Source organism: Oryzias latipes, chromosome 10 (assembly GCF_053564925.1).
Source record: "Oryzias latipes strain Hd-rR chromosome 10, Olatipes_Hd-rR_3.1".
NCBI classification, from domain to species: Eukaryota; Metazoa; Chordata; class Actinopteri; order Beloniformes; family Adrianichthyidae; genus Oryzias; species Oryzias latipes.
The window spans coordinates 29763788-29783969 of record NC_136246.1 but is presented as its reverse complement, the minus strand read 5'-3'; the positions used below and the strand labels follow the sequence as shown (position 1 = coordinate 29783969).

At 38.4% G+C, this 20182-nt stretch overlaps 3 protein-coding genes across 3 annotated transcripts; 1 reads left to right on the top strand and 2 right to left on the bottom strand.

Annotated features, from left to right (window-relative positions):
* Positions 1-1142: 1142 nt before the first annotated feature.
* On the bottom strand, positions 1143-2562 carry smim19 (small integral membrane protein 19). Its single transcript, XM_004073557.4, has 3 exons — positions 2302-2562; positions 2055-2179; positions 1143-1448 (listed from the first exon to the last, which is right to left on the bottom strand). Exons 1-3 carry the CDS (start codon positions 2433-2435, stop codon positions 1396-1398), a joined length of 312 nt encoding a protein of 103 aa, XP_004073605.1. The 5' UTR covers positions 2436-2562; the 3' UTR covers positions 1143-1395.
* Positions 2563-2868: 306 nt separating this feature from the next.
* Positions 2869-12245, bottom strand: fam199x (family with sequence similarity 199, X-linked). The gene is made up of 8 exons (XM_004073556.5): positions 12141-12245; positions 10116-10303; positions 7951-8170; positions 7678-7836; positions 7432-7593; positions 6143-6326; positions 5848-5951; positions 2869-4385 (listed from the first exon to the last, which is right to left on the bottom strand). The coding sequence occupies exons 2-8, from the start codon at positions 10280-10282 to the stop codon at positions 4212-4214; spliced, it is 1170 nt and encodes a 389-aa protein (XP_004073604.1). The 5' UTR covers positions 10283-10303; positions 12141-12245; the 3' UTR covers positions 2869-4211.
* Positions 12223-19656, top strand: commd5 (COMM domain containing 5). The gene is made up of 7 exons (XM_004073555.4): positions 12223-12463; positions 12999-13159; positions 13913-13941; positions 14036-14086; positions 14214-14309; positions 14406-14481; positions 19370-19656. Exons 1-7 carry the CDS (start codon positions 12343-12345, stop codon positions 19469-19471), a joined length of 636 nt encoding a protein of 211 aa, XP_004073603.1. The 5' UTR covers positions 12223-12342; the 3' UTR covers positions 19472-19656.
* Positions 19657-20182: the final 526 nt, after the last annotated feature.

Genomic DNA, 20182 nt, shown 5'->3' with positions numbered 1-20182 from the left:
AAAGTATTGATGCATTCAATGCTCCACACTGACTTTATAAAAAAACTGAAAAATGAAGCTGCTTGCACTTCATGGCCCGGGTCGGGTCAGCCCTGTAGAGAAATTCACCGATTTAGCAGAAATTTCACACCGAATGATGCAAAAAGAACAGGAGCTGGAGCTGGAGCTGGAGCATTGCACTTCAACTCAATCTTGCTGAGGGATTCTTAGAAACATTATATTACATTTAATTTTAAGCAAAAAAAAGGCATTGTCATTTTTCTGTTAAATTATTTGGACGTTTCCTTTTGTAGATTTGCTAAATTTAGAAATTAAATTCAGTTGAATGTCTTCTTCCACTTTCGGCTTCTCCCATCAGGGGTCGCCACAGCGAACGAGTCGCATGGTAAATTTGGCAATGTTTTACGCCGGATGCCCTTCCTGACGCAACCTTCTCAAACCGGGCTTGGAACTGGCAGAGGTAGAGAAGGGAACAGGGAGGAGCCCGGATTCGAACCCGGGTTTCACGGACGGAAGGCGCCGTAAACCAGCACGAGCTAAACTGGCTCCCCTAAATTCAGTTGAATGTAGCGTGTTCCAATTGCAAACAGGGATGATGGAGGTAAACCTGAGTGGGGAAAAAAAAAAAAGATTTGTCATAAATTTTGCTCTGAAACCCACAACTTAAAAATACCCAAATAAACATTCCGCTTTGGGTATGACAGACTCCCAATACAAACATGCTTTAGTGCAACATCGCTCCATGTACGACCAAACTGGACTTGCTGAAGCTTATCTTTCATTTTTTAAACTTCCAGAACAAACTCAAGGTTAGTGCTTTTGCCTCACAGTGAGAGGATCCTGGTTCAAATCTTGTTGGGTCTTTTCTGTGTGGAGTTGGAATGTTCTTCCGCCTGTGTGGGTTTATTCAAGCACTCTTTCTGCAGTCCAAAGACATACGTCCTAGCGTAATTGTATCTCTGAATTGTCCCTAGGTGTGCACGTGAATTTGTATGGCCCTGTGACAGACGGGTTCAGGGTGTACTCTGCCTTTGCCCAACAACAGCTGGGATAGGCTCCAGCAACCCCATGGGGGTTCTGAGGATGGATGGAAAATCAAGCTCAGGTGATCCCCCAACAAGTAAAGTACTACAAAGGAAACGTTTTGGCTTCTGTGCTTTTATTTATTTTTGAATAATAATCATTTATAAAGACAAACGCTCTGCTTCAATCACTAGGAGAGTCTCTAGTGTTTCGTCTTAACTGTTTGGCGGATCCCAACAAAAAGCAAATGTCCTCCCAAAAATTCACAGGGAGGACGGGAACGGTGTCTTAACACATGTTGACAGCCATCCAAGTCCTTGCAACCGCACAGGAAGTGATTAAATGAACAGATGTTTGGACAAAACAGGGCACTCATTCCATGGAGAGCTGCACGCTGTCCGTCTGCTGCTGCTCAAACTTCCTGGCTGGAGGAGGGAGGAAAAGACAGATGTTGGTATTTTATGGGGAAAATGAGCTATTAATGAACCATTAAATAATGCAATTTCCTTCACTGTCAAATGATTCAAGGGATAGGAAAATATCAGATTTATTTTGTTTTTTAAATGAAAATATGTGAGAAAATTACCAAAAATCAGCTAAAAAGCTGTGATATCATATCCAGATCTTTATTCTTGTTTAAAAAATATATTACAAACTGTGGGTCTTAAGTATCTGAGAGCTAAAAGAAATGTGATCCTACACATGTTTAAGTGTCCTCCAGAGAAATTCTTGGAAAAACACGTAAGAAGTGGCTCAATTAACACTTCCGTTTTCACAATAATCGTCTTTCTGACACTACTGCTGTAAAATTAATCTCAGTTATAGAGGTAAAAGGGTTATAGTCTGGTTCATAAGTTTATTAGAAAGCATCCGCGCGAGCTAAAAGAAATGTGAACAGAGGGTATTTCGACTTTCCAATTTTTTAAATGAACATTTAAATGCATCACAGCTCCTGTTCATTCTACATAACCTTTATTTGACCAAGGAGTCCTAAATAGTTCGTGTTGTCCATTTTTTACTGCCATGCTCACCCAGAGAGTACATCTCCAGCTGCTGCCGCAGACGGACCTTCTGCAGGCTGTCGTAGAAGTTTGGCTCCGGGCTGGTACCGACGGTGGGAGGCAGAGAGAAGATGCGCATGATCTTCCTCTTGTTTCTGCTCAGAGAGTAAACAATTAGTTACATCACACGATCATCAACTTTTATTATTTTTCATTGTTATTTTAGACCGTTTGTTTCGTAAGTCTCCGCGGCTGACATAAGGGAAACCGTACTCACTTTCTGGCGTACATGAGCAGGCACAAGCTGACCAGGATAACCAGCAGGTAGACGTTGGTTGCCTCGTTCCAGGCTTCATGAACAGAGTAATCTATCGACTCAGGCTCGTTTCCCAAAAGTCCGTTAGAACCCATCGATAATTGTGACCAAGTTTAGTTAAATAAACGCGAAAAACACTGGAATGCATCAGTATTCTTGCATTTTCAGAGGCTGCGCATTTAGGTGTAAATAATACGTCATTTCCGCATATCTTCTTTGTTTTGCCTTAAGAGCGCGATGCTGCCCCCTGCAGTCTGAAGTCAGAACCGCATTCATTTAAGATCTAAATTTTTTTGTTGGGATTGACTTCCATTTATTTTAACATTTTAAATCTGTTTGAAAGCAATTTCAGTCACTTTTGAATTAAAAGTACTATTGTAAGAGATTTGTCTGTTAAGGAAGCCTTTTTAGATCACATCTAACCTTCACACCTACATTATTGCAGGCAGTGTTTAATTTCAAAGGTTTTTATTCAGTTATGTTTGTTGTAATTATTAGATTAAGTTCCAACATAAAGCACGAACACAATAGAGTACAACTTAGTTTATTTGTCAAGTTTACAGATTCTCAGAACAGCCGGTTGGATTCCCGGCCAACGCTGGCGTTCAACAACAAGCATCAACAGTGGTTTATGGATAATATTACACAGAAACTGGTCTGCGGATGGTCCAAGTCTCCTCTCTACAGTGTTTAGTTGTAGGACAGCATCACTGACACACGTCTCAGTTGTTAACTGCTTTTAAGTTTGTTATCTTAGTTGCACTAATGTTTCATCACACATGATTTCATTGTTTTTTTTTCTTCAAAAATGATCCATTGTCAAAATAGAAATGAGTAGTTCATTGCTAGAGAAAGGATAAAGCTGTGTTTTTTTTTACAATATAGTTAGCTTTATACACACAACAGCACATATATAATAGACGATTTAGGTCAGCAACTGCAGTGGTCGATTGAAGCGGCTAGAACAGTTTTTAAAAACCAGTAAATAAACTAAAATAAAAAGAAAAAAACTACACCTACGGTATACGTTGTGTCATCTCGTCACCTCATTAATAGACTAAACTGAAGCTTACAGCTACAACCACCTCTGAAAAACTAATAAGACTTTTAATAATGCTGACAGGAATCAATTCATTTAAGTAGGAGTGCTCACAAAGAAAACTTCAGTGACACAAAAGAAAAAGAATGAAAATATTCAGGAAATGATTTTAGGCTTTAAGCTGCTTACAATCCTGAATCAGTTTAGCACAAACAGGGAAAAAATAAAACCCTCAAATATAAACCTGTTCCATCAAGTTGAAAGCAAACAGTAATTGGAGTATCTATCAGCTATTTACATCATAGCTGGGTTCTAGCGACAGGATCACACTTGTGGTGATGCGTTGCTGGATCACACCAGCAGTTGGTTTCAGTGCTCCCCCCAGGCCTCGATGAAATGGAGCCACGACATTCAGCGGATGGAAAGACAGACCAGCCAGAGCTCCGAATGTCCGCCAGCTCATTCGTCCGAGTATCTGAAGTATAAAGCGCCTGAATCCCGATCAGCTGTCGTTTCAAGCCTTAAAGGAAAGGGTTCCGATGCCTTTGCCTGGTCTGTCCTTCTGCAGGTGATGGTTTTATCAAGAGCGTTGCTTTTTTCTTTTTCTTTCTAGTTTTTACAGTATGGAGAGTTTCCTATTTTAGGGCGATAGCAGCATTTAAGCATCATGACAAACAGCAGACGTTTAAGTGGGACTAAAAGCACTTGTGTGTCGCACAAAACAAATCAGCACGTGAAGCGAGGCTACAGGCTGCTGGAAGCAGGGCTGGCTGAGGGCGGCGGCGGGGAAGGGGGAGCGGGCGCAGAGGGAGCACTGACTGATTCACTGCTGTCACATCAGTATGTCCAGGACGTCGGCGTGATCGTCCTCCTCCGTCACCCGCAGCGACAGCACCTCCTCGTTCAGGAAGAGTCCGCTCAGGCGCTCCTTGCGCGCCTGCCGCTGCTCCTTCAGCTGCCGCTTGCGCAGAGCTTTCTGCTGAAGTTTGCGCTGCTTTGAGCGTTTCTGAAAGGAGGGGAGGAGAAAACCTGCAAGTTATTATTAGAGTCACAGGATTACTCACTTTGAATCAGAACACGAAAAGCAAAAAGTCTTGTTAAACAGTTAAACTTGGTCTCATGTTGATAGTTGTTAGCTTTAAGAGCTTTAAACCTTTATTCCGGTAAATTAAAGCATATTTTAAACTCTTCAAAATTTCAATTTGTTTTTTTTGTTTAATTAAATTACTTATTTTGTCATTCATGAATTCAAACCTAAAATATATTATTAATATTATAACAAAACTCGAGAGATAAAAGCAGCAGAAGACAAATATTTTTTCTTAGTAAAGACATTTTTTGAAGAAAAATAAAATAAGGGAAATGTAAGCTTAGCATTCAATTTTTTCAAGTGTTGATATATCCATATATATTGCTTTCTATGACTTATTTACACAATCAATTTTTTCTTAAGATTATAAAAATGTTTTCATTAGAACCTTATTTGGTTCAACTTGAGTTTAAATTCTGTGTTGTTGCATTTGTATGTATTTAAAATCCTTTCCAGTCTTTTTAAAATATCTTTCTTAACCTGAATATGAATTAAAAACAGATAAAAACTGATATTTGGATATTTATAGAAGATAAATATATTTTATAAAAAGATAAACTGTTGATAGTTGAGGCCAATTTAGTCTCTTAAGGTCATAACATCTTTTTGTTCACCCCTAAATTACATCAGGTTCTCCTACCAATAAGCTCTGCAAACTTAACAGATTTGAAATGACCCAATTTTATTTAATTTATTAACAGGTGTAAAAGTATTTTCAAGAATTTCCAGGTGCTTTTCAATCTTTAAAAAAGATTTTGAAAGATAGAATACACTTCAAGGAAATCCTCTGATCAGGATTTACTCCCTACATGCATTAATAAGCATAATTCACTTGATTACGTTAGAAATATACTAAAAACATTTACGTCTTTGAAATATAAGATTTTTTTTTTTAGGTATGACCTTATAATAGGATACGAGGAAAAACTCAGAATGTGCTATATTAATGATCAATATTGCAATAACGATATAACTTGCGATACATGAACAAAGAGCAAAAGAACTAGATACATCGTTTCCATTTCACCGCAACAGTTGAATTTAAATAAGAGTCAACATAACTTAAAGTATACTCCAAATGACCCTCGTCAGCATCTAACAAAAAAAGTAGTCCATCCGATTGGTCGAATGCATGAAGGGATTAGCACATTTACGGGTTAACATTTATTGGAATTTTCCCCAACCTTTGCGATATATGTATAGCACAGCTTGATACATTTGTGATTTTTTTGTGCATATTTACACTTTTCTAACTGCAAAGGAATCATCAGCTTCACATGGAGTAACGGGAAGTTTAATTCTTTTCTTTCACTTCGGTTCAATATTTTGGCAAAAAGCTGAGAGAAAGCACAGGGGTCAAGTCTGTCCACGCTCTTACTTTGGAATCTCGTATTCGCTCTGCGGCGCTGGACAGGTTTCCGTCACTGTGAGCTCTGCTGATGTTAGCGGCACTGCCCCCACTGCAGGCCGAGGCCGGACCACCTGAAGCGTTACATCACACAAAAATACAACCATTAGTGAAGAAACTCCTCACAACAGAAGGTATGTTAGATCAACTAGAGGAACAAAGCATTTCAGCTGCAGAGGTTTGCGAGGAAACCCATAATCTGAGCAAAGATCGGCCACTCCCTTATTTTCCCATAAGTCCGAGGGTCTGCTCAGCCGCATCTCACCTGCCACAGAGTTGGAGGCGGTGGAGCCGGTGGAGGAGCTGGCGGAGCTGACCATGCTGGCGTTGCTGCTGCTGACTGCGCTGACCCCCCCTGTGCTGGCGCTGCTGTGGCTGCTCCTCTTCCAGCCCTCTCTGGTGCTGCTGGCCCGCTGCCTGGGGCCGTGCTCCCGGATGTAGTTACGCACCTGAACGCAGCGCGAGGGACACAGACGATGAGAACGCAGCATTTCATCAAGATTTACCATCTCTGTTCTATTGCTGAAAGCTGTGAGGGATGCAGATGTGTCTAAAATCCTCCATCATTAAATCAAGTACTTTTTAATCTGCTCACAGCGCCTTCTATTGGTCGTTTCATGTATTACAGTTTAAATCGTTTGTATAAAAAACTTTATTGAACATAAGTTAAATAAGGTTTACAGGCAAAGATAAAAGTGACATGCTAGCACACACCACACACTCACGCACGCGCGCACACACACACACTTATACATGCATTTTGTCGGAATCGGAAATCTAATAAAAAAATAATTAAAATCTGAGATTTTATTTTTAGGCCATTTCGCCCGGCCCTCATCTAACCTAGTAATTGATGTCAAAAACCTCATTTTAAGGTATTTACATTTAAATTGGTGAGATTAAGGCACAGTAAAAGATCTTTATGAAGCTTTATGACGTTTTTTTTCATAAAAACAGACTCCAACCTTTACTTTTATACTACAAAGGCGTTTTATTTTTAATCTTAAATCATTAGTGTTAAAAGAACACAAAAAGATGAAAATCCTTACTAAAAGTGAAGCATTTTGCGTGTAGGATTTCTGCTGTTTTGTATGAACTGTTAATTAAGTGGAAAAAAATGCAAAATTGTTGCATATCTGTCCATGTAGATGTAAAACATGGAGCTAAAGACAAACATACATTTTTGCATTGTTTTGATCTTGCTTCAGATTTTTTTTTGGGGGGGGGGGGGGGGGGTAGGTTTTTATTTTATCCTTACACTTTTTAACTTTGCTATAAAACATAAAAACAATTTGTTCTCAATTGTTAAAGTAAAACAAAGACAACCTTTACTATTTGGTATTGTTTTTTTGTATAGTTCATTTTGAAATTATTGTGTAATAAAAAATGACTCCTTAAAAAGAAAGGAAGCTGAGGTTGTAGTTAAAAATATCCAAAATTGCCAGAATGAAGAAGTAAATTATTAGAACTAATTGTAAAGTAGTAAAAAAACTTTAAAAGGGTTCACAGTAAAAGAGAATCAGATGTGGTGGAAGTGTTTGTGTTTCTGCTCACCTGTTTGAGCTTCTCGTCGGTCAGACAGTTGAGCTCGATGATGAACTCACTGTCGGTGGGAGAGATCTGAGCGCACGGATCGATGATCTTGATGATGTCCAGCTGTTCCCTCAGGCCCATCTCCGTGCTGACCTTCCGACTCAGGTACTCGATGTACTCCACCTGTGACGGCAGTCGCAGAGGTTTGAACCCCCGAGTGGCCTAAAGGCAGTGATTCTGCGGGGCGTCTGCAGGCGGTACGTTTACCTGCTCGTCATTACTCATGGCGCTCCACGGCAGCTCGTCCAGGTTGCGGTGGGGGTGGGGCTTCGGCTTCCTTTTGGAAAACAAACAGGGTGAACTCGGCACACTCGGGATGATGTCGGACAGGACATCGCTGCCGCTGGCGATGTCACTTCCTGGCAGCTGTGACCAAAAAAAAAAAAATCAAAAAAACAAGTCAGGATATTGCTGGGAAATTTAAAACTTGTATTATAAAATATTTAAAAAATTTAGGAGCAAAAACAGCAGATGAATCACCTGCCACTCAAATTCGCTGTCAGACCAGTCCCAGTAGGTGCTGATGGAGGAAGAGACGTCGCTGCAAACGCTGCCTTCAGGGAACAAGTCCAGCGACGTGAGCTCCTGGTCATCCAGCAGAGAGTAACAGTCGTCCTGATCGCCCACAGAAACGGAGGAGAAGAGCTCCTCGCTGCACTCCGAGCTGGCTACACTGGTCCCGCAGGAGGTGAGGTTCCACCTGCACACAACAGACAGACGGCCCTTTACAGTCAATTCTGGACATGTATGAACATAGAACCGACGACTGCTACGACCCCTGGTCGTGTCTGCTTGTTGTGTTTGTGTGTGTTTGAGTTGCAGATCCTGCAGCTGATTGAGGCTACTTCCATTCGCCTGTCTGGGAGGGACACTTTAGAACAGGGGTGGGCAATTCCAGGCCTCGAGGGCCGGTGTGTCTGCATGATTTCCAGATAGTCTTGCCCTACTCATGGCTGATTACCTGGTTCAGGTTTGTCCAGCCAATTAGAACGTGCCAGAGCAGGGTATGCTGGAAAACATGCAGGAATGCGGCCCTCAGTGCCCACCTCTGCTTTAGAAGCTCCCAGAATCCTCTGCTTCAGTGGTGGCTGCATTCCTGAGAGGAATTTCTTTCTTCAGCCTTCCCCTGCCGTCTGCCTGGCCTTAGCCTGTGAAAGCCTCTGCTTTCCCTCTTAGTTTGATTCTGGTTTAGTCCTTTTGTGAAACTTCATCTTTTGGTCTTTGTTTACATTTTGAGTAACTTTGTGTTTCGCATTAAAACCTGAGAGTTTAAGCCATACCATCATTTATTCCACCCTTGGTGTTTTGTTGGTTAGTTTCCTCTAATTTACGGCTGTGTGACCGACTTTAATCCCACCCCGTTAGCCGTTTTTTCTTTATGTTACATATTTTCTCCCTGAAGAGGGAAGTAACAATGACATCTAGAGACTGAAAGAAAAAAAAAAATCCTTATTCAAAACACATTCCATGTTTATATTGACCTGAGCATTTCTGTGAGGACATTTATTATTAAACTATGTATTTTTCGCTTACTTATTCTTAACATTATTCTTATTATCTAAGCTACTTTTTTATGCCAGACTGGGAATAATGTTTTCATGTGATATTGTTAAAATAAAAGATAACATAAAAAATAAAGATATAAATGTTCGAACAAATGTATGAATACAATCAGAAAATGTCACCTAAAATTTACTTTAATATTATCAATGCAGAATCAAGGAAAACCTAAAAAATGATCGGAAAATGTTTTACGGGAGTTGAGCTTCCGTTGTTTTTTCCATTCCCGCCTTATTTGGACTCGTTTGAGTCCAATGCGGTGTCCAATGGTACACAGCTCAGAGTTTGCATATAAAAAGGTTGCATAAATAGTGTTTTAGACCATGTGATCACAGGTGGAGCTCTACCACAGTAAAGGATATTCAGGGGAAAATTTAACTCTTGTAGAAGAAGCTGGCAACACCTCAAGTGAAAGCACCAACAGGAGAAAGGGAATCAGTGGTTTCATATTTACATAAAAAAATCTGCAAAATTTAACATTTAAGTGCAGTTCTGCAGTGAGAAACGGACCCTTTTAATGGTTGGTTCCATCAACTCTCAATGCAAACATTGAAAGTTATTTTTGTTGCCACTAGGAAAGGGGATAAATGTGTTAGCTTGTATTTTAAATTAGATTTATGTTTATTCCCTACTTCTGCTGCTTGTTGTATTAGAACAGACGAGTCATCATTTGATTCATTACTGTGCTGAATGGCTCCAAAAACACTAACACACCTGTAAACTTATTTCTTATTTCTCTGCGCAGCCCTAAGCCGTTTCATTTAACTCCCATTTGATGGAAATAAGCCCTTTTCTATATTTAATTGAGCCCTTTCTGTACAGAGGTCTGGATATTTACAGCAATGCAGCAAGAAATGTATAAATTGTTTAAAAATTAAGTATATAATCCACATGAATATATTGTAGCCATGAAATGTCTTTGAAAATTGTTAAAATAATTTTTTTTATTTAACATAATTTAGGCAAAATGATGACTTTCTGTTACTGGTAAAAATCCTAAAATGACACCTAACTAAGACTCACCCTGACAGAAAGTTTACATCACACATGAGATTCCAAACACAAAAACTAACACGTTTACTTGCCTGTTGCTGTGAAAACGATGTAATGGATCCGTTCTGTGGCAAGAAGACAACTGACAGTTGAAATCGCTGACATCGAAGGTTCCCACATCACTGAGGTTGGCTCTCTGAGAGAGCAGAGGAAAGGGCTCCTCCGGAGCCAGAAACTTCTCGTACAGAGATTCAGACATGGCTGGATGGAGCTGGAATACCTGAAATACAAGAGAAAGAGTGAGCAAAGGCAAATAGAAAGCATGCAAACTTCTCAGATTTGAACCAACATGAATAAAGAACATTTGCAAAAAGGCTACATATACTCAAGTAAACTTTCACACACAAAACAAATCTATGTATCTCAGGTTTGTATTTTTAAAGTAGTTTTGAAACACTGGTAAGGAATTGTTAGTGAGATTGTCAGATAAAAACAACAACCTTTTAGAAAAGAAAAGAAGGAATATATTTTGTTGATCGTATCGATTTGACCTATATCATTAAAAAAAAGGTTTCAAAATTACATAAATTGATTATATCGATGTTGGAAAATACCAATTGGATTGAGACGTGGTAGGTTTATTTTCCTATAAACGTACAAATGACCAAGTGCTATCATGATGGTGGACGACAAAAGACGTGATGCAGCAAAGATTAATCAGTCCATCATTCCTGAACAATGTGTGGAAATGTGACATGTGACCATACAGTGAATGTTCTAATAATGTTCATGTAGTGTCGTGAAACTAAAATGCGAATGGAATTAACATAAATTCTTGTTTTACTTGTTTGTTTGTACACACACTGTCCTTGGTCAGATGCTTAAAGCCAGTCATTTTTCTTCATGCAGTATAAAAAAACAAAAATAACTTATTTTGCAGCTCTATAAACCAGTTAGGAGACATTTAAACTGTTTGATTTCAGTTTTTAATTCAGAACTTTTTGCACATTCACCTCAGTTATGGTGCAGACACAGAAAAAGTAGCCTTTAGTGGCTTCTGTGGCCTACAATTACCGTATGATGCTGTTGCTAAATGGCTGCCATCCGTGTTTTTGTAAATATTAGTGATAAATGATGCATCTTCTTAAAATAAAAGGCACATTTCTTTTACAACAAGGTTACAATACAAGTAAATCAAAGGTAAAAAACCGAATAGAACACACTTAAAATGTGGACAGAGTGCAAGGTAAACTACATTAACAGTTTAAAGCATCTGGTGGGACATTTATTCCGTCTAGACTGACCAGGAAAGCTGAAAACAGATAAGAGCTCGGATTAGAACCACGGAAGGGAAATGATGTGGTGGAGGTCCAAAGGAAGTGAGTTATTACAGCCTTTGAATCTCACCTTTATTTGAAAGACTCCATAAAGTTTGAAGGGTTAACAGCAATAATTAGGAATCCAAAATGTAATTCTGCTATTTACCAAGTCTTTATCCATGTGAATTTTTTTAACTCACTTTTTTCCCAGTCCTTTTTTGTTACGAATACATCTAATTGAGTCATTAAGATCAAATCTGTCTCATTTAGATAAATAAAAGCGAACATTTTAAGCCATAAACTTCTACTACAAAATCTCAAAACAGAAAAAAGTGACACTGATAACATTTCATTAAGGAATTAACTAAAAATCATACATTTATGATCATATTACTCCAAGTTATAATTCTAAAATGTCAGAATTACCAATTGTGGTCATGGAGACCCGTTGGCAAAACGGGATTTGATGGATGTAACCAAGTCACGTAATTAGTTAAAAAAAAAAAACCTATGCAAACATTATATGACCAACTGTGCTCCCACACTAACGCAGATCATTTTTCTTAAAAAGGTAAATTGAATATGTGGTAATCATCGTGTTAACAACAAGCTAACAATACCCTAAGCTCCTCATGTCAACACAAGCTAGTCCCGCTAGCTTTTAGCTAACATTCCAAATTACGCCCAATGAAAGCAATAACAGGGAACTTAACAAAATATTTTGCTATTTTGAACACGTTGAATCGACAAAAATTCAGTGTAAGATATGCCAAGAAACTAATGGAGCAGAACACCCACCTTTGTGTGATTAAAGAGTAACCTCCGCCATCTCCATTTGCAAATCCTTTCTATACTGACCACGTCACAACCTGTTCTCGCGAGATTTTAGAGCAAAGAATATGTCACGTGGCACGAAGGCGGAAGTTGTCACATAAACAGAAGCCTCTCTCGTTTTTATGTTTTTTCCTTCTATTTTGATTAATATTGCTGCACGTTCAGAATGTCCTCTGGACACGTTAAAGATTTAGGCTTTCTTGGAGGAAGGGCACCTCCGGAAATCGAGTCAATGTCAAGAAGTCTAAAGGATGTGGATCAAGATTTGTTTAGAAAGCTACTGAAAGGTAAAAATTCTTGTTTGGGAAAACATTAAAACATTTATTAAACATATAATGATAGGTTTGCATGTCTTAATTTTTTCCTAGCATTTTATATATACATATACATGCAGCATATTATTAAAAATCTATATTCTCATCAAATTCTCCACCAAAAGTAGTTTTGACTTCATGAAATACAAAATACTTTTTTATTTTCTATTATTATTATGACTGCTACATTATTTTTTTTAAATATCTGTATCTCAAACTGTACTTTATTTGTGTCCTACAGTCCCCTAAATTAAGTACTTTTTATGTTAAATATAATACCTCATTATTCTTTATGTTATACATTTGTTTCTATCCCCATTATCTACTAAAATATTTAAACATCTGTGTATTTAGAGAAGTAAATGTCCTGCCTATAGGTACCGGAAATTAGTTTGCAATTGTTATTACAAATGACTTTTTGTTGACAATTTTAATAATGGCATGACATTTTTGACATAGTTTGTGTTTTTAGGTTTTTTAAGAATGGAATTATTTTCTTTTTGTCCAGCTGTGGTCAGCGCCCTGGAGGGCAAGGACTGCAGAGAGGCCATGAGGTCGATAGCAGAGACTACGGTCATCCCACAAGAGAGGCTCAGCCACATCATAGCAGGGATGCACAGAGTGCTCTCCGAAGCCACTCGCATCCCTGCAGCATTACTCAAACAGGAGGTGAGATGCTGCTTAAATACACGAATGAGTAGCTCATTCTGGTTTATATGTATGTTTAATGTTTACTAAAAGACCAGACAAATGTCTGGGCAGCAGGGTGATGTAGTGGTTAGTGCTCTTGTCTTATAGTCAGAAGGCCCTGGTTCAAATCCCAGCTGGGGCTTTTGTTTGTGGAGTTTGCATGTTCTCCTTGTGCATGTGTGGGTTTTCTTTAGGCACTAAAAATCTTTTATTTCAAGTAAGTGTGTGTGTGTGCGTTTGTGGCCCAGCAACACACTGATGACCCGTCCATGCTGTAGATTGAAAATGATAATCAAATCTGAAAATTACACCTTTGAATCCCTTCTGTTGGGCTAATTGAGACATTTTTAGTGCAAAGTTTCTTTTGGACAAATCAAGTGTCAGACAGTCGTTAAGATCAAAATATTTGCTCTGAACTCAGGTGCATTGTGGGACATCCAGCAAGTTGTCAATGCTGAAATATATTGTAAAAATGTGTTTAAAGTAAAAATAAAGTCTGACCTATATTTGCAGATAACCTTAATAAACTGAATGTCTGTTAAACTAATAATAACATGGGGAAAAAAAGCAGTTTAATGACTTTTGATAGTGTAATAGATACTAGAATCAACTTCAGGGCTTCTGTGTTGGATCACATAAGAATTATCTTACTGTGCCAGATATGGCAGGCCGGGGATACGTTTATATATATGGAAGAATTGTTAAAAAATCTTTGCTTAATTTGTCTTTCAGGCCTTCAAAGAAGATCTAAGAGAGCTGAGGTAAAGACTTTTTTTAATGAAACTTCCACCATTTATATTTATCATTTTAAACCTGCTCCTTTTTGTCAAAATCTCTTTGGTGCTTTATCGTCAGGATACCTGAAGACTTCATCACAGATTTCTGCAGTGTGGTTTTTGGGAGCCGGTATGTTGAGTTTATAGCCCGACTTGTTGACATCGGGTGTTGTTAAATCTTTTCTCAGAGACCTTTAAATAAAAATAAAAAACTGTATGATAAAGGTGTTATGCTGCACTGCTCTTTGTGTTTGCAGTCGAGCAGCTCTGGAGGCAGCTTCTCTGCAGAAGGATCCTCATCTTCCCACAGTGGACGAGTTTAAATGGAGAGTGGATGTCGCCATTTCTACAAGGTAGCCAAACTGCAAAAAAGTGCCCCTAGAAATAAGGGAAAAATTCTTAAAATGGGAAAAATTAGTTAATGAAGCCGTATTTTCCCGTTTCCTCAGCTCTTTAGCCCGAGCCCTGCAGCCTTCAGTTCTAATGCAGATGAAACTGTCTGACGGGAAGTTTCACCGCTTTGAGGTACCGAGTCTTTTCCAGGTTGCAGTCTCACTCCAAATTGTCTAATGCCTTCAGTGTTCCCTAAAATGTTGACATAACAGATGTTTGAAATGCACGACTGTATCCGATAAGCATCTAAAGCTTTAACTGTTATTTAACTGAAATTCTTGACTCTCTTTGGTGCTTTAATGTTTTACATCCTGCATTTAAATTAGTAGAAAGAAGACGCTACTTTAGGAAATGTAAAATTCCTGGCTTGCAAGACAAACAAATTAACCAAATATGTTATTTCTGTGACATTTTTCCAGTATATATGTTTTGTGACAGAAATAATATAATTGTCCATTTCTGTGGATGTTGTGCCAAATGCACCAAAGGACGCAGTTGTCTTTGTTGAGCCTATATTCTATATTATGGTTTCGTGGAGTGCATCCTCACACTATGGCCCTGTAGACTTGGTTTTCAACACTGAGGAACTGGAGAAAGGTTTGACACCTTTACTGGGTTAGATCTGTTTTTAGACTGCGCTGAACAGCAGCAGACCTGACTACCTGAAAATGTCACTCAGTTAGAACTGGGAGCGCTTTTGTCTGAAACTAACTGACTATGATGAAACAAACAAAAACAAAAAAAACACAAAAAAAACCTAGCAATTCGTTTAGTCCTCTGACTGTCATGTATTGATTGACACCTTCACCTCCTCACTGCTGTCATTTAGCATTTGAATTGTATAAAAAACTAGAAGGAGCTGCATTTTCAGAAGAAAAGGCAAGGTTGAATGCTATATTGCTGGATGAAAATGAAACTTAAAGGTTAATAATTGGAAAAAAAAATAAAATAAAGAAATGATCAAAGTTGACTATAAATAAAGAGAAAACAGCTCAATAACAAAAAAGACATTTTTTGTGAAAAATGCCAGCGCCGGGTATTGAACCAGCGAGCTTATGCACCAAGGATTCCCCATGTATTTCAGTGGAGGCAAAAATCCCGCAAATCCTGGAATATCTTGAAAAGTTCAAGGATTTGAAGGACCAAAAATCATAGCTGGAAAAAGCTGAGAGCTGAACATTTGAATAGTTGAATGGTTGAAATAGCTGAAAAATTGTAGAAGGAGTTAAGCGCCAAAAAATGGCAGAAGATACTATAATAAAGAAAGAGAAACAGGAAAACGATGCTTTATCCCTTGTGCTATCTTAGATGACCCCACCCTAACATTCACATGTTCTCCCTACCATGACAAAGGTGGATAAAGGTGGAAAGATTTCATGTAATCCATGGACACCAGTGAAGGTCACAAATCATTGAAGAAAAAAGGTTCAGAGCACTGTCTAGTGGGTATAGATGACCCAACTCCCAATGTTAAAGTGCTTAGGATAGCACAAGGGTTACAGCATTCAACCAACAAAAATGGTTTTGAAGAATTATTTATTTCTTTTGGACAAAATGATAGGAAGTACAACCCAGCAGGGGGCGCCAGACTCCATCTTTTCCTTAAACAGATTTGAACAGATCCAGGACCTTAAATAAAAAACAATCGTCACAATAAATGTGATTTTTTTATTTAGAAGAAATCTGTGTCTTCCTGGTTTGTGTCAAGGTCAGTAAAAAGGTAATCAAAAGTAATGCGGAAAAATTAGTTTGGGACACAAACTAATTGGATTTGTTGCTAAAAATGGTGTTCGAAAACTACAAAACGTTATATTTTCGTTCATTCTCACAGCTGTGATACCCACAACAAAAAATACCTTCAGATTACAAGCTGATATTTGTTTGATAAAAGAAAAAAAATATCAGAGTATGGATCAACTGGGAAAAAAAAGCAAACAACCGTAGAAAAAAAACATTCTAAGAAAACCCATTTTAGATTTTTCTTTCCTATATGGTGTATCAGTCCTGCATTGATGTTTAGCTGCAAACTACTAAGTGGTCTGATCTACACCTTCAAACAAGATCTAACCCTTTACTTGAAAATATTTTCAGTTTTTTGGGTCAAACAGAAGCAGATAAAAGTCATTTACTATTACTTAGTAATAGTAAATATAAAAATCCCCACCTTAAAAATGAAAAATGAAAAGTATAAAAAATTACTATTTATTTCACTTTGTTTTTATCCCATCATATCTGTCCAGTGTAAACATTTTTAAAAGTAAATAGTTGTTTATAATCTTACATATCTTCATCTCTTGAATAGAGAATCGGGGTTTGTCCTCTGTGGGGGGGTGGATCCTGCCCCCGGTGGAAGAGTTTAAGCCTTTAGAGGTTTCTGACACACGGATTGGTCGGCGTCCGCCGTTATGGGGTCGCTGTTCCAATCTGTTGTGGTGGAGAGCTGAGCCAGAAAGGAAAACTCTCAATTTACCGGTCGGTATTCGTTCCAATGCTCACCTATGGTCATGAGCTCTGGGTCAGGACCGAAAGAACGAGGTCCCGAATACAAGCGGCTGAAATGAGCTTCCTGCCTTAGAGATAGGGTGAGAAGCTCAGCCATCCGGTAAGAGCTCGTAGTAGAACCGCTTCTCCTCCTTATTGAGAGGAGCCAGTTGAGGTGGTCTGGGCATCTGGTTCTGATGCCTCCTGGACGCCTCCTTGGGGAGTTGTTCCGGGCATGTCCCACTGGGCGGAGGACTCTCGACTCTACGTCTCTCGGCTGGCCTGGGAATATCTCGGGGGTCCCCCCAGAGGAGCTAGAGGAAGTGGCCCTGGCGAGGGACGTCTGGGCATCTTTGATTAGACTGCTGCCCCCGCGACCCGGATAAGTGGAAGAAAATAATGGATGGATGGAAAATTTTACATTTAGTGACTAAGTCATTTCTCAGCTCCAATATAAAAACCTTCTTTTATGCACATCTGCCACAAAGATTGGCTACGAATTGGATAGCAAATTCATTTGGTTTAAAACTTACAAGATGATAAAGTTTGTGTTTGCTTTTATTCTGACCCTTCCAGACAATGCCATTTTCCCCATTACGATTCACTCAGTTTGGTAAAAGCAGCCTCAGCATCAAATGCCTTCAAACTAAATGTGGACAGTGGCACAAGCGAGCTCACCTACAGCGGATGGACCTTCTGTCGTGATAACACAATAAGATTACTGCCGTTTGGGAGATTAGCGGCAATAACATCCGCTGTGCAGGTGAGGCGAGGGCGCTGCCAGTGGAGCGTGACAAATTTAATCAATAACGGGTCTGCAGAGCATAAGAGGCATGGAGGGCACCTGAATTGTCCTGACCTTTGCACAGACTGCTCTACTTTCGTTCTGATTATTTCACCTCTGTGCCAGAACCGTGTTTTTCTGGTTTTGGTGCTTAAACAGCAGATTGTTTTACTGAGGCTTTTTGCTTTATATAGTCGTTAACCAAAACCTGGATTTTATCCGGGCTTCATCGATATTCACTTGTCAAAGAAACAAACAAAAGGCAACAGTTTTTTTCCCCAAATGAGATTATATTAATAAAGGATGTGAGCAGTGTTTAAAGGAAAACAAACGAGGTTCAGTCTGAACTGTTCAAAAACCATGAAAATAAAAACACATCAGTGTAGATGTGAAGAAGAGTTTCAAAGGAAGCTTCAATTTGAGGATAATCATATGGAGGTAAGGAGGGTTTAAGGATAGGGATGCCCACTTTATCTTAGTTTAGCCTATTGAATTTTATGACTTTGTGTTCTTTTTGATTTCATGTTTATTTTACAATTACCGGTATAAAGCCCATTGAGACTACTATTGTTGTAATATTGGGCTATATAAATAAAATTGAATTGAATTAATCCAACAGACTCGTTTAGATTGGGGGTTAATTGCTAAAAATGAAAATTTTTTTAGTTTTAAATTTGCTTTTTACACTGCACTTTTGAGAGTGGACCAAACCAGCATGCAGTTACTGAAGGTGCTCACATGGGAGCAGCATTGTCCAAAACAAGTGGGAAGTAAAAGGAAACAAAAAAAGAGAAAAGAAGAAATCCCACTAAAGTTTTAATGCTATATGTCAGAATTCCCACCCGTATTTCCCTAATCCCTAACTACTAAAAAACGACATAATGCCGGACTATCTAGTGCCCTGGATTTTAAGAAAAGCAGCCCCAAAGCATGATGCTTCCACCTCCATGTTTCACAGTGATGCATTCTCCCCTTTCATGCATGGCCATTGGCGTTTATACCAAACAGTGACTGTTTAAGCGTGTGGACAGGTGTCTTTTATACATGTCAGTTCAAACAAGTGTCATTGATAAAAATGACAAAGGGAGGATAGAAGGAGAGACAGCATTATTGCTTCTTTTTAGGAGATAAACACTTTTTTTCTTCCACCAAAATACAAATAAATTCTTTTAAAATGTGATTCTTGGATTATTTTTACGTTTTGTCTCTCACAGTTAAATCATGTCTATGACGAACAACATTGGGGAGCATTTTAACAATATTGTTCGTTAGAGACACAATTTATCTTTAGCTCTGACCCTGCTCGGGTAACAAAGGACAGCTGAAATGCGATTGGTTAAATGTTTCAATGTGAAAATACGTCTGTCTGTCTGGAAGCAGCAATACCATCATAAACACAATAAAAGGGAATGGACAGACCATTTGGAATATTTAATGAGTATGCATGGACAAAATATAATTAGCACATGTTTCAGATATTTTTTAGGCCTTCAGAGAAGGCCTTGAAGGCCCTGACTGCCCACCACTGGAGCAAACTCATCTTTTATAGTAGAACGACTTACAGAATCCTACTAACAAATACCTTTTTGTCAAACTGTATATTAGGAGTTCAGTCTAAAGCGTCTTGATTTGACTTGATGTGAGAAAGTTCTTATTGTTTAGGTGATAATTTTCTTTCGTTAAGTTACATTTAGTTAGAGTTTTATCAGCATGTAAGTCAAAGTGATGCTGAATCTTCCTCGTGTTCTCCTTCAGGTGCCGGTAACTAAATTCCATGAGCTCCGTTACAACGTGGCTCTAATCCTGAAAGAGATGAATGATCTGGAGAAGAGGAGCATTTTGAAGATCCAAGATTGATGAACCTTCAAGACCTAATCTGTGAGACTCTCCCTGATCTGTTGGGAATTCGGGTCATTATATAGAAATTCGTCGTTGTACGTGCCCCTCATCCTCCTCTGATGATGCAGATTCTTCTATGAACTTGATTCATTCCAAAAGTGTTTTTGTGTTCCTGTCTTTGTATTAAACTCCTAATCCAATTATTTTCTTGTTTGTTTCGCGTTGATTTTAAACATGATCGTCAGGTATCCCAACAGTAGAAGCTTGTGATTCCTTTAAATCAACCGTATATTTATATGGCCTACAACATAAAAATTAAGAATGTTAACATGAACGATTTTGTGATTTTTTTAAGCTATGCTTAAAGGAAACTCAGAATCTAATGTCTGCAGACATAACATCGAAAAGAACTATAAACTCAATTTGTACCCAGAAGAACGGCTGACAATCAGCAGAAGAAGAAATGCCAACCTTGGACAACCGACAGACTATGGACCCTTTTTTATTTTCCCTTACAGCATTACTTTATTATAAAAAAATAAAAAATACAAAAAAATTGTAACATAAATGATTAATCAATTATTGAAAATGGTTAAATTGATTGACTTTTAATGATATTACTTCACTTGCTCCAAAAATTGATTAATTGATTCAAAAATCTTTCCTAATGTAACATAATTTTGCACGTTTTTAACTTTTGGTACTTGATGAAATTTTGCTATGAAAATC